Genomic DNA, 12,839 nt, shown 5'->3' with positions numbered 1-12,839 from the left:
ACCTGAGAGCTCAAAGGAACTAACTGCTGACCACTCAAATGCCGTAAGTTGTTGTTTTTTTTTTTTTAAACACTGAAAATTTGATCAAACCTACATCCCATGTCAGATAAGGCAAAACACACTTACAGCTCACTGCTCTGCATAAGCTCAATCAGATCCATAAAAAGCACATCACGGTTCCTTTCACAAAAGCCATCCATGTCATAGGATACCTGGCCAAGAATGGAAAGAAATCTAATTTTATCCTGTAAGTATTTCACTGAACAAAAAAAATCCAAGTTGGCAGAGCTCTTCTTACCAGAATGTGAATATTTCCAGATGTACAATAGGGATTTCACCATGAACTGTCACATTAAGGCTGTGCATGTTTTATTTAACTTGTTAGCTAACTTACGTGGTGATGGTCTGTGGATGTTGATGAGTGGTACCCGGCTGCCTACATGGCCCAGATGATCTATGATCAGGACTCCAGCTACCATGACCACATACCCTTTCTCTAGTTAATCCACAGGACTGTCTAAGTAATAAACTTAATTCTTTCCCTAAATTTTCATTACAATAGAATAAAAGAAAACTCCTTCTGCTCATTAATCCATTGCAATGGGACATGTCATCTGAGGTTTTGCAATTTTTTCCACAAATGGTATCATAATTGGATCAAGTCAGCCAAAAACTCATGCTCAGGGACCCTGGTTAACAAGAGAGTAGATGGGATGAAAGGTGAGACCAGTGGATTTCCATAGGATTAGAAGACCCTAAATATCATGACCTCAACTCACTTATCTTTGTCTCACCGGCACCTAGACAAAGCCTGGTGCCCAGGAGGCACACAATAAGCATGCATCTTATGAGGACCAACATCAAAAGCAAACCTTTACTTTTATTTATTTACTTATTTTAAGTAGGCTCCGTGCCTGACATGGGGCTTGAACTCACGATCGTGAGATCAAGAGTCGGATGTTCTACTGACTGAGCTAGCCAGGGGCCCCCAGAGCAAGCCTTAAGTATACTCCCGGCAGGCACAGGCAGGTGAGGGATACAGGCTTGCGATTGCTGCAAGAGGCAAGACAAAAATCCATTCCTTCAGCAGTTAATATACACGCCAGGGCAATACATGATTTAAAAATATGCAGTAGTGTCTACTACCCTTCGTTCTGCCTCTGCAAATACTTCATAGGTCCCGTGTTGTTGAATGAATGGATGAATGCTGAATGAATAAAATACAGTGAAGCAGATGAAGCTATATGGATATTGTTATCAGTTGCCTCATGAGAAAACAGATCACAGACCCAAAGGCTTAATGAAGGCAGACACTGGGAAGGGTAACTTCTCCTATCCCGCGGGACCCCGTTCTCTGGACATACCTTTCCAGCATAATGGTGAATAATGAAGCCTTGGTTCCAGCTGTTGAAGTGCTCGTGATTCCCAATCTGCATCTGAAGCTTCTGCAGGAGCGTCTGATCTGCCCCCTCCCCTACTGCGTGCATCGTGGCGCACACGTCATCCAGGATGCTCATGATCCCAGGAGGGTTCTGATGGGACCAAGTGAGCAAAGCCCCAATTCAGTGACTGTTGAAAGCCCCAGTTCAGTGGCTTATCAGGTCTTTTCTTTAGCAAGGAAATAGTTCCCCAGACTCAAGATACCATCTTGAAAGTCAGTCTTTCCCTTTGAGCAAGAATGCCATTAATAATCCCAAATGGGAGTTAACCGCTTAGATCCAATGATGGAGCAAAGTCCATTTTCAAAAAAAAGGTTTAACTCCCTGAAGTTCTATTCAAACTCATATAAAGATCACTATCTGTTGACGCCTACTTGTACTAAGTTGCTTTTAAAAACCCAAAAGAAAAATGAAAACATTTTCCTTTGACCCTGATACATTTCTTAATGTTTGCTTTCAACCTGTTACCCACAGAGGCATGGTTTACACGGCTACAGAGTGGACACATTCTTTCATGCATTTACTCTTTTCACATAGCATTATTTTATAAACAATCTCCATGCTTTACATAGTCTTCATACTTACTATTTTAATGTCTGTGTTTTCCTGCTCTGATATGCTATAGTTTATTTAAAGACTGAATTGTCTTTGGATGTTTTTACTATTTCCAGTTTTGGACTTTTATAAAAAACCAAACCAAACAAACAGTACTGTGGAGATCTCTGCCTACACCCTTCTTGTTTTCTTTTGGATAAATTTTAGGGCTACAGTCCTAGGAGCTGTAGAGATGGTCCAGAAGGCAGGGCCAATTCTATGCCTCTTCATTTGCTATGCCACCCATTTAAGTCACAGACGTCTTCTCTCAGAATTCAGTAACAACTTCCATTTGTAAACTGACATTTTATTCATATACACATGTTCATATTACTACACAGACATCTATACACACAACTGATGTCATGGCTAAAATTCTCTGCGCATCAGAGTTATCACTTCCCCTAAAGCAATGACACAAGAGAACAAAAACCCACTTGACACAAACCTGTGTGCAGTGAAGAGACACACCAGACTGATACTTACAACTTTGTTCTCTATGAGATCACACACGATTTTGTTATTAAAGTACTCAATGGGTGTCCATCTTATTCCCTCTTGAACATATTCTTCCTGAGGGACAGAAAGCGGGGATTCACATTATTACCCAGTGAAGACTAGCTGGAATGCCACACAGATGACTAGTAAAGGCACAGAGATCACCATGAAAGAAAAATTTGAATGCCCTTTGACATAAAATGGGAACTGAAAGGAACATTTCATTGCTGGGTAATTTTCTTTCTTTTTCTTTCTTCTTCTTTTTTTTTTTTTAAGTAAACTCTGTGCCCAACGTGGGGCTCAAACACACGACCCTGAGATGAAGAGTCAAATGCTCTACCGACTAAGCCAGCCAGATGCCTCATGCTTGGTAATTTTTAGTTTGAACCCTATGAAATTTGTTACCACACAATCATTTTTGATATACAAACGATGGCAATTTAATATGGCTTAACCTACGGGTCCAGTTACAAAATCATCTCTTTGAATTTAATGTAAGGACAGCGGTAGAGATTAGCCTCGAGGCACCCAAAGGGAAGGCCCCTCACTCAGGCCAGTTGCTCATTTAACTTGAGGAACACCACCACGTTCTCCTGGTTTCCTTCCTTCCTCACCAGTCTTGCTTTGTCAACTTCTTTCCAGATCTTCACCTGATGGAGTCTCTGGACTCAATCTTCCAGCCTTCCTATATTCTCAGCCCTGCTTCTCTAGGGGATTTCAATCAATCCCATGGTTTTAAATCGAACCTGCAGGCTAATGACCCCCGAATTCATTTCTCTAGTCTAGACCTCCCCCCTGAGTTCCAGGGTCATGCACATTTCATACATTAGGGTCTCTGTTCAGACGTGTCACAGGCCTTACAAATGGAACTTGTTCACTGGAGATCTGATTCTGCATTTCCCCACCATCGCCAACCAACTCTCCTAATCTCACTCTTCAGCAAATCGCCTCACCATTGGCCCTGTGATTCAAGCTACAAAGGGAGCAATCATCTTTAATTCCTCTTTCCTTCTTGGCTCCTTGCTAATTATTTTGAGCAAGTCATGCTGACTCACTTTCCAAAACACAAGCTGAATCTGACCACCTCTCACGGTGTTACTACCTCTAATGGTACCATCATTGTCTACACCCCCACCATTTCTTGCCCAGTCTCCTAACTGGTTTTTAAACTTCCTACTCCTGTTTGTCTTCCCCTCAGCCCACTCCATAGGTCTATAGAGCCTGAATAACCTTTTCAAAAGCACAAATCAGACCATGTCATGCTCTGCTCAAAATTCCCCCAGGGTTTCCCATCATACTTCCTACGAAATGTGAAGCTTTTACCACGCTGGACAACATTCCTATATGACCTAGGCTCTGCCTACATCATCCGGTCTCAGTCCCTACCACCCTTTACCCTGCTCTGACGGGATGGAAGGCTCGAACACCAGGGCAGAGATTTATGTGGAAACCGTTGCTCACTGGGATTCCCAGGCAGAGGCACGAACACTTCCATGACTTAATGTCCCCCAAATAGCCTTTCACATGTATAGTGGGTTGCACGTGTCCCCCAAGATTTCATGTCCTAGAACTTCGAAATGGAAGGTTTGGAAATAGGATCTTTGAGATATAGTCAAGCTAAGGATCTTGTAAATGAAATCATCCTGGATTTACGGTGATCCCTTAATCCGATGACTGGTGTCTTTACAAGAGAAAGAAGAGGGAGATTTGGGCACAGAGAGACACACAGAGAGGAAAGGCCATGTGAAGGGAGAGGCAGAGCCTGGAGTTACACTGACACAGAACAAAGACCACCAGGAGCCTCAGAGGCTGGAAGACCCAGGAAGGCGTGTGGCCCTAGGAACACTTTGGTTTTAGACTCTGGCCTCCCGAACTGGGAGAGAAGACATTTTTTTAAGCCACTCAGTTGGTGGTACGTTGCGACAGCAACCCTAGGAATCCAAAACAACACGGAACCCAGAATCAAAGGGAACCTGCCCTGAACTTTGAGGAGAAACTATAACCAAGGCATGTTACTTCAAGTCAGAATGAAAACTACGAGCTTTGTTAAAGACACATTGATTTTTAAGGAAGACTGGGAGTAGAGCAAATCTGAGAAAACCCAAGTTTTTCCTCTGGAACACAGTCCATGCCATCGACAATTGGGGTTGGAACTAGGTTTCCATTTTCCACTTGGTCAATGAGTCAGAGTAGTAAAAGCAGCCAGTAATAAGTCCAACTTCAAAACATCACTTGCTTAAAGGAGAAAGAAACTGTAGCAGATGGTGTTTACATTTCATAGACTAAAATGTCACAACGGCATATGGTTTTTCTGCCTGACTTTATTAAGTGTATTTCCTAATACGAGACTAAAACTTGAATCTAGTACCGAAAGAGAACTTTCATATCTTTTAAACAAAACACACTGGAAATAACACAGGAGGAAAGAAGAGGGATTGCTTACCTGTTCTGCCTTTAATGTCAGCTCAATAAAAATCTGCTGTAATTTTTCATTGACAAAATTGATACAGAACTGTTCAAAGCCATTTTTCTGGGGGGGAAAAAAAAAGTTACTTGCATGTAATTGTTTCTGTGAAATCATTAAAAAGTCATTTCTTAAGCGGTTAAGTGAAATGTTTCAATGTGAGAAGCCTTAACAGAAATGCTGGAGGCATCGGTAGACAGCAACATAGTTTATATTTAGGAGAAACTAATTTAGTAAAGGTACACGAACAACTTAAACAGAGGCAAAAAGGAACTGTAGTGGGTTTTTTCCCCATTACCTAGAATTGTTTCTTTCAAGCCAGATGAAATGCACCACCCTCCCACAGCCCCACTCGACCAAACTGGCCTTACCTGGAATATTTCAAAGCCATAGATGTCCAGGACGCCAATGTTGTATTCTTCATGGTCCTTCTCCATTGCTTTGTTGATGGACTAGGAGAAAGTAACCAGCATGGCAATCAACTCATTTCCTCTCAGAAAGGGGCACGCGTGGGGTCAAGGGAAAGGTACTGTCCCCAGCAAATGCTACTGAGGGCTGGAGACAGAGGATGACAAGAAGAGAGGTGACTTGCAGCTTCAAAAAAAGGCTTGCTGCAAGGTCAAGTACTCTGGGAAGCCACCAGGATCCAAAAAAGCTACTATTGCTTAACGATGAAAGCCATTAACTTCCGGCAGTTAGTTTTTCCTCAGGAAGTCTGAAGAATTGGAAGAAAATGTCATCTCGGATGACTGAAGTAAAACCTACTTCGTATAAAGAACCAATAAGACAACATCCATAAATATTATTTCCACTGACCCTGTTCAGTAGCCATGTATTGCCCCCAACACAGCTGGGAGGGATATCAACGTGACGACAATGTCTGGTGCTAGGAGCTTAGAGAGAGGGTGAGCCGGCTACGGATAATAATACCAATCATTATTATTAAAGTCATGAGAATATAAGCAGCCTCCGTGTATTTACCATTCACTGGTGCCCGGCTTTGCTCAACACTTTCCATGTGTTTCACTGAATCCTCACTATGATTTTGCCAACGACAGTGACATTAGAATCCCCAAGGCTGCCCTAGGCCAGGGGCAGGGTCTGAGGTTCCATGGAATGGCACAACGTCTACCATGTCTGTGTTCTGGATCACTGTGAGAAGGGACATGCAAGCCAATGGCCAGACCTAACTCGAGAGGGTTGGTGTGGGTTCCACCAGGGGCCTCAGGAAGGCAGGCGGGGCACGCAGGGACAGAGGAGAAAAGTTCCCAGAGATGGTGAACACCTGGATGAATGTGGAAGCACCAGAGGTGTTTTCCGGGCCAAGAGAATGACGTGGCCTCTGTTGTGAGCTAATGCGTCGTGACACACAGCCCTCAGCCCAGTGCTTGGCTCTTGCTCAGTGCCCAGGAGATGTTAGCTCTAGTTACATGGGGCGTCCATCCGCTTTTACCACACAAAAAATTAAGGGCAGGCAAAAAGAAAGCAAGGTAGGAACCCCAGCACTGGAAGGCACGGGATGGGAAACAAAGAGATAAGAGTCGTGGGTTCTACTGTCAACTCCGCATCACTCTCTTGCTGAACGGCCTCGGGCAAATCCACCAATCCCTAGGCTTAAGATTCCCTTGTCAGTAAAACGAGGAGTCTGGACAAGTTAAAAGGATGACTAATGTTTAGTATGACCCTGACCTTCCACAGAAAGTACACAAAATAATTACCCTATCCTGCCCTGCCCTACTCAACCCTAACCACACCTAACCACACTTTAAGCCTGATAGATGCTGTTGCCAGGATTCACACAGATGTTTTGGAGCAAATGGCCATGCTGCTCTTCTTGCCCTAGGGTCCCCCTACGGTTCTTTCTAGCTTGAACGTATAAAAGGCAGAGGAGTAGAAGAGCTAGAACATGGCCAAAGTACCTGGGTGTGATTCCTAGATTTATCACTTAATGGTAGTGTGACTTTGGCTAAGTTCCTTAGCCTCTCCATACCTAAGTTATCTGTAAAAACCGGGATATTAATGCCTGAGTCACGTGGTTGTGGGAAGAATCGCACTGTTTTGTCCTAAAATACTTAGAATGGCATCTGGCACATAGTAAGGGCTGTAGAAATGTTTGCTATTTTATTCTACCATTCAGAGGCTACGGTGATTAGCACAGGCTGTCCCTGGCAGTTCCATACGGCTGAAAGACTAATTTTCAGAGTCTATGCGTGGTATACTTATATATGTATATATATATGCTTATGCCATCATATAAACAGTCTATGGTAGTTTTAAAATATATCCAAAAACTCTTTGATACTCTTCCCTTCAAAAGGTAGAACCTAATTCTCCTCCCCTTAACGGTGGGCTGTACTTAGTAACTTGCTTCTAACGAACAGAATATGGCAGAGTGTCAAAATTCGAGTCCAAGCTTACAAATTAAAACTTTGTGGCTTCTTCCGTGTTCTCTCTCTTAGATCACTCCCTCTACGGGAAACCAACTGCCATGTTGTGAGGACATTCAAACAGCCCAAAAGAAGGCTCATGCAGCAGGGATCAGAGGTGTCCTGCCTAAAGCCATATAAGCGCACCATCTTAGAACGAGATCTTCCAAGCCTAGTCAAGCCTTCAGGTGACTGTAGCTACAATCATCTGGACTTCGGCCTCAACCCTACGTCAGAACCACCAAGCTAAGTCACTTGCAGAAACTGTCACAGAATAAATGCTTATTGGTTTAAGCCACTAAATTCAGGGTTAATTTGTAACATAGCAATACATGACAAATACAGTATTCTAAAGCTTTAGGCTCAAGAGTCAACCAAGTTTCATGACCACGGGTCTTCCCCTTCTCTGTTCTGTAGTTCTGGCTTTACTAAATACTTTGTTCATAAGAAGCTGTTACCATATTAATGTCTTGCTGGACAATTCTAGAAGCAGAAGTGGGATTCAATAATCCCAGGGTGAGAGGATAAAAAGTGGAGGAGTAAGCTAACGGTTATAAGGAACAGGCCAAAACATGAAAACAAAGCCCTTAGTAGTTTTACTCTTTAGAGCTGAGATGTGGAATGCCACCAACGTTGTGTTTACTTACATCTACCAAGAAGTCAAAGACTCGGGCGTGCAGAGCCTTGGCGAGGGCGTCCCTGGTGTAACAGGCCTGCTCCACGTTGAGCGTCACGTGGATGGACTCCGACTTGCCTCCCCACTTGCTATCCATCTGCCGGCTTGTGAGCTTTTCTTTCAACCTGTCCTGGTTTATCCCCAGAAGATATGCAGGAAAAGCCAAAACTATAGAAAACAAAATAAAACATGATTGTCTTTCAGAATTTTAACAATTCACTTCGTAAACACGTGGAGGCACTTTTGTGTGTGCGTATGTGCACCTACAAGACACAAGACACCGTCACTGGCCCCCCAAAAACTTTCACTCTAGTGAAGACTGCGTACCAGCAGTCTCACACACACCCATCCACTGTTTCTCAATTGTTCTATTACATGAGTCAATTCCTATGACGGCTGAGACTTCCAATAATACCAATCAGTGATCCAGGAAGGATGGGGAACCAATCCCCCTGCTGAGATCACAGCTACATGCCTAAAATGGACATCTCTCCAAGCTTGCAGCAAGGAAGCCCGGAAGGAACTAAATCAAGAGTCATTTCTTTGGCTCCAAAAATTGTTTTCTTCCTTTCTGGTATGGTGTTTTCATAGCATCTTTCCCAAAGATGTTGAAACACCTGGTATCAGGAAAGTAATAATGACAATATCATAATAATCACCTATTTCTTGAGTGCTTACCACATGTAGGTTTACTAGAGAGGACAGAACACAAAATGTTAAGAAATCTTGGAGAGAGTCTAGATGAGGCATGGACAGCTTACCAAATTAAGAAGCCTACTAAAAGCTGAATATGTGATACAGGGAGAAAATAAGGTCCTGGAGGAATTTAGAACAGGAAGGTATTATGACTTGCTGGGGTAGTCGAGGAAGATGTGGGATTCGGGTGGGGCCTGAAAGGATGAACAGGATTTGTACAGATGCAGAGGAAGAGGGAAGAGGGGAGTGCAGTGGGATGTGCACAGGGGTGGAGGTAGCAGGGTAGGAGACACAGTAAAGGTGCAGGAAGTGGACCAGCATTGGCCACAGTGGAAAGGTAGGCGGTTACAAGGTTAGGGTGAACCCTGACAGTGGAGGTCCTTGCATGGTAGGAGAAATTTAGGTTAGAGTCAAAGGGGGCCTGAATGGCTTCTGGGTGGGTGGGGGGGTGTGATTTACGAGATGTCTCTGGGAGAGGCAGATGGAGCGACATGGAGGGCATTGGTGCTATTCATCCCACAGCACACCCAAGCCATCCTAAGGACACGTAGTAACATGGCTTTGGTCTTCGAAGAGAAGAGCTGAATAGATGGCTTAGTAACTTATTCAGGCCATGAAACTTGCCAAGAGGAGGGCCAGTGATATAAATGGATTTTCTTGATTTCTGCTCCAAACACTCTAATATGAATAAGTGACACCATTCTGGGTCATGAAAGAATGCTCAGATCTTTTGTAGTATGAATGAAAGATTTTCATGGACACAAATCCAAACTCTAAACTTGGGATATGAGTCTTCTTTTTTCTGCATAAAACTGTATCAAAAGTTTCTGATAAAAGGATTTTGTTAAAGACTTTATGATAAGGCTCAAAAATCACAAGCCTCCCAATAAAGAATAATCTGAATCTCACAGATGGTGTTAGACTGAACGGGCTGACATTTCTCAGTAGATCCCTTCCAACGAGATTAAGTCAGTGAATGCATTTTGAAGAAGTATAATGCCAGAGCAAGGTATTTATTATCTATGCTCGTGTTCTACCGAAATGCTCTGCCTCGTATAAGTGCTTCCTTTTACAAAGGGCATGTGAACAAAATCAAGGCACTCATTTGCCAATGGCCAATTCCTTTAGTTTGGTTTTCATGTTAACACATATGTTTAGGAATCTGGATGGGTCTTCCATTAAACTGAAACTTAAGCTTTGCACAGGGCAAGGACGTAAGATGCCCATAAGGCAGACTAGACACATGCGTGGTTGTTGGGAGAATCAAGAGACATTTACCAAAGTGTCTGACATGTAAGAGGTCTTTACTAAGGGGAAGCTATGATGTTGGTTATTATCACCACCACTAGGCAGTTAGTCAGATACATACATGTCTCACTTGATAGAGTAGATATTATTACCAAGGGTTTAGAGTAAATTCACAAGGGCCCCTCACTGTTCACGGTAACTACACAGTAAATGCCTTGATACGATGAATAATTAGCCTCCATTTGTCTGTTTTATAAAACAGGGCGTCTCCCAAGCCCCTGATCATGCTAAAATAGGGACACAGTTAAAATATTTGGTGAAAATGGGGCACTGGGGTGGCTCAGTCCTTAAGCGTCTGCCTTCGGCTCAGGTCATGATCCCAGGGTCCTGGGATCGAGCCCCGCATCGGGCTCCCTGCTCAGCGGGAAGCCTGCTTCTCCCTCTCCCACTCCCCCTACTTGTGTTCCCTCTCTCACTGTGTCTCTCTGTCAAATAAATAAAATCTTTAAAAATAAATAAACAAAAATAAAATATTTTGTAAAACTGTTTATGCCATTATCTTTCTGACCATAACTAAAGAAATACAACACGAAGAGCTTATCTAAGACTGAAAAAGAAACATACTAATGTCTGAGTCCCCCATAGCTTCTATAGAAGAGGTTGGGAGTGAAGGACCAGCACTTAAAAAACAAAGCATGGAATCTGGCCAAGAATCAGAGCCACAAGCTTAGGGAGACCCCTAAAAAGTTTAGAGAGGAAATCTAGTACTCGCTTGGAAAAAAAAAATCCATGCCATGTTTTTCAAGTACAAGCTTCTAGGGCCCTGTATTTTCTTCAGTGGCGGCCCTGGTGCTGAAATTATAGGGCTGCTCATACTGACTTCCTTCAGGCTGTGACCTTCCATGAGGGCACGTCCAGGTGTGGCTGGAGAAGGACGTCAGTACATAAGCTTGGAGGCTGTGGGGAGGGGGCGAGGGAGGGAGGAGGCATTAATTTCAAAATGCTGCTATAACTCTGGTATCGTTAATCAGAGTTATGCAGAACATAAAAGAACCTCCTAGAAAATAATGTTGCAACACATTTTGATGATGAGAACAGATTTCTGTCATTGCATTGAAGTGTAAAGCAAAGTTGGATTAATTTTTTCTGGGTGCATCTGAAGTACAGAGGAGATAAACTAAAAAGATGTAGCAAAAACAAAATGCTATTTGACAAATCTAAAAGAAATGGCAAGGTAAACGTGGGCTGTCTTCAGTGTTGAGGTTCCATGTTCTCTAATCCATCGGTCACACCGCAAAAAAGATGGGCACCGTCACTCATAGTTTCCATTGCTATTTTTATTTTTGTTTTTGTTTTTTTTCCCTTCAACAACATTCACAGGTTAATGTCTTTGGAGCAAGACTTGTTTCCAAAAGTATGTCATCTTACTGTAGTGACTATGGGAGATACACATGTGCTTAAGCTGAGGTTTGTTTGCCTTCTAAGCAATGTACAGGTTTGTCTCAGGAAATCCTACAGCTCCAGCAGTCTAAGGTCGGGTGAATAACACAATCTGTTGTCATTGAGGGCTGTTTTGCTTTATTAGGTCAGCTGTGACGGAATCTTACCATTTTTTTCTACAATAGCTAGAGGAACTCTGCTTTCTTCTCTTATAAAAACATGGGCGAACACTTCCCTCTAAAAATTTATTCTACAGGAGGCACCCGGGTGGCTCAGTCGGTTAAGCGTCTGCCTTTGGCTCAGGTCATGATCCCGGGGTCCTGGGATCGAGCCCGAGCCCCGTGCCGGGCTCCCTGCTCAGCGGGGAGTTTGCTTCCCTCTCCCTCTGCCTGCCGCTCCCCCCGCTTGTGCATGTGCTCGTGCTCTCTGTCAAATGAATCAATAAAATCGTTAAAAAATAAAAAAATAAAGGGCGCCTGGGTGGCTCAGTTGGTTAAGCGACTGCCTTCGGCTCAGGTCATGATCCTGGAGTCCCTGGATCGAGTCCCGCATCGGGCTCCCTGCTCGGCAGGGAGCCTGCTTCTCCCTATGACCCTCACCCCTCTCATGTGCTCTCTCTCTCTGTCTCAAATAAATAAATAAAATCTTTAAAAAAAATAAAAATAAAAAAAAAAATAAAAATTTATTCCATGGGATATACTCAAACATGAGAAAGATGACACAAACCACGTTATTCATTTTAGTGTTCAGTGTTGTAATCGCAGAGGTTCCACCCTGATATCCACCAAGAGATGATTGGTTCAGTAAAAGTACACATAGCCAAGCAATGGCATACTGTGTAGCTAAAAAGGGATGAAGCTCTTAACAGAATAATCTTCAAGACATAATGTGAAGTGAAAAAGCAACTGTAGAACATGATGTGTTATGCCCCCATTTACGCACAAAAGTGAGAAAAAAGAATGGATGAGCATCGCGGCTCAGGAACACATATTACTGGAAACCCTGGTGCCCTCTGGGGAAGGGAACAAGGCGACGAGCAAAGGGGGACACTCTGCTAAGGTAATGACTCATGTTAAGGTATACCAAGTGAGCAGGAAAGAAATCCTCAGAAGGAGGGTCCAACTCTTTGCTAGCTTTCTTTAGTCTCAAGCACAGCCTCACCTGGTCTCCACCACTCCAATCAAGGCATTGCAAGGCAGTTGCCAATCCTGGGCCTTACCCAGTTGGCTGAGGAGGCTACTTCCTCCAGGCATCGATGTGCAATGAACCACTTCTTGGCTCAAGCATACGGGGGAAGGCTTGCTGTGTCAGAGTTGTTTTGTTCTCCAGCATAAAGAGGCAATAAAAGATTGTACTAT

General features: G+C 43.4%; 1 protein-coding gene across 1 annotated transcript in view; it reads right to left on the bottom strand.

Annotated features, from left to right (window-relative positions):
* Nucleotides 1–12,839, bottom strand: part of MYO1E (myosin IE) — a 190,874-nt gene that overhangs the window by 51,294 nt on the left and 126,741 nt on the right. Inside the window, exons 10-15 of the mRNA XM_036107041.2 lie at nt 8,069–8,265; nt 5,367–5,447; nt 4,975–5,061; nt 2,520–2,606; nt 1,365–1,532; nt 127–212 (exon numbers count right to left, since the gene is read on the bottom strand). Coding sequence (XP_035962934.1) covers nt 127–212; nt 1,365–1,532; nt 2,520–2,606; nt 4,975–5,061; nt 5,367–5,447; nt 8,069–8,265 — 706 coding nt within the window. The remainder of the gene's footprint in view (nt 1–126; nt 213–1,364; nt 1,533–2,519; nt 2,607–4,974; nt 5,062–5,366; nt 5,448–8,068; nt 8,266–12,839) is intronic.

Source organism: Halichoerus grypus, chromosome 8 (assembly GCF_964656455.1).
Source record: "Halichoerus grypus chromosome 8, mHalGry1.hap1.1, whole genome shotgun sequence".
NCBI classification, from domain to species: Eukaryota; Metazoa; Chordata; class Mammalia; order Carnivora; family Phocidae; genus Halichoerus; species Halichoerus grypus.
This window is presented reverse-complemented; position numbering and strand designations above follow the sequence as displayed.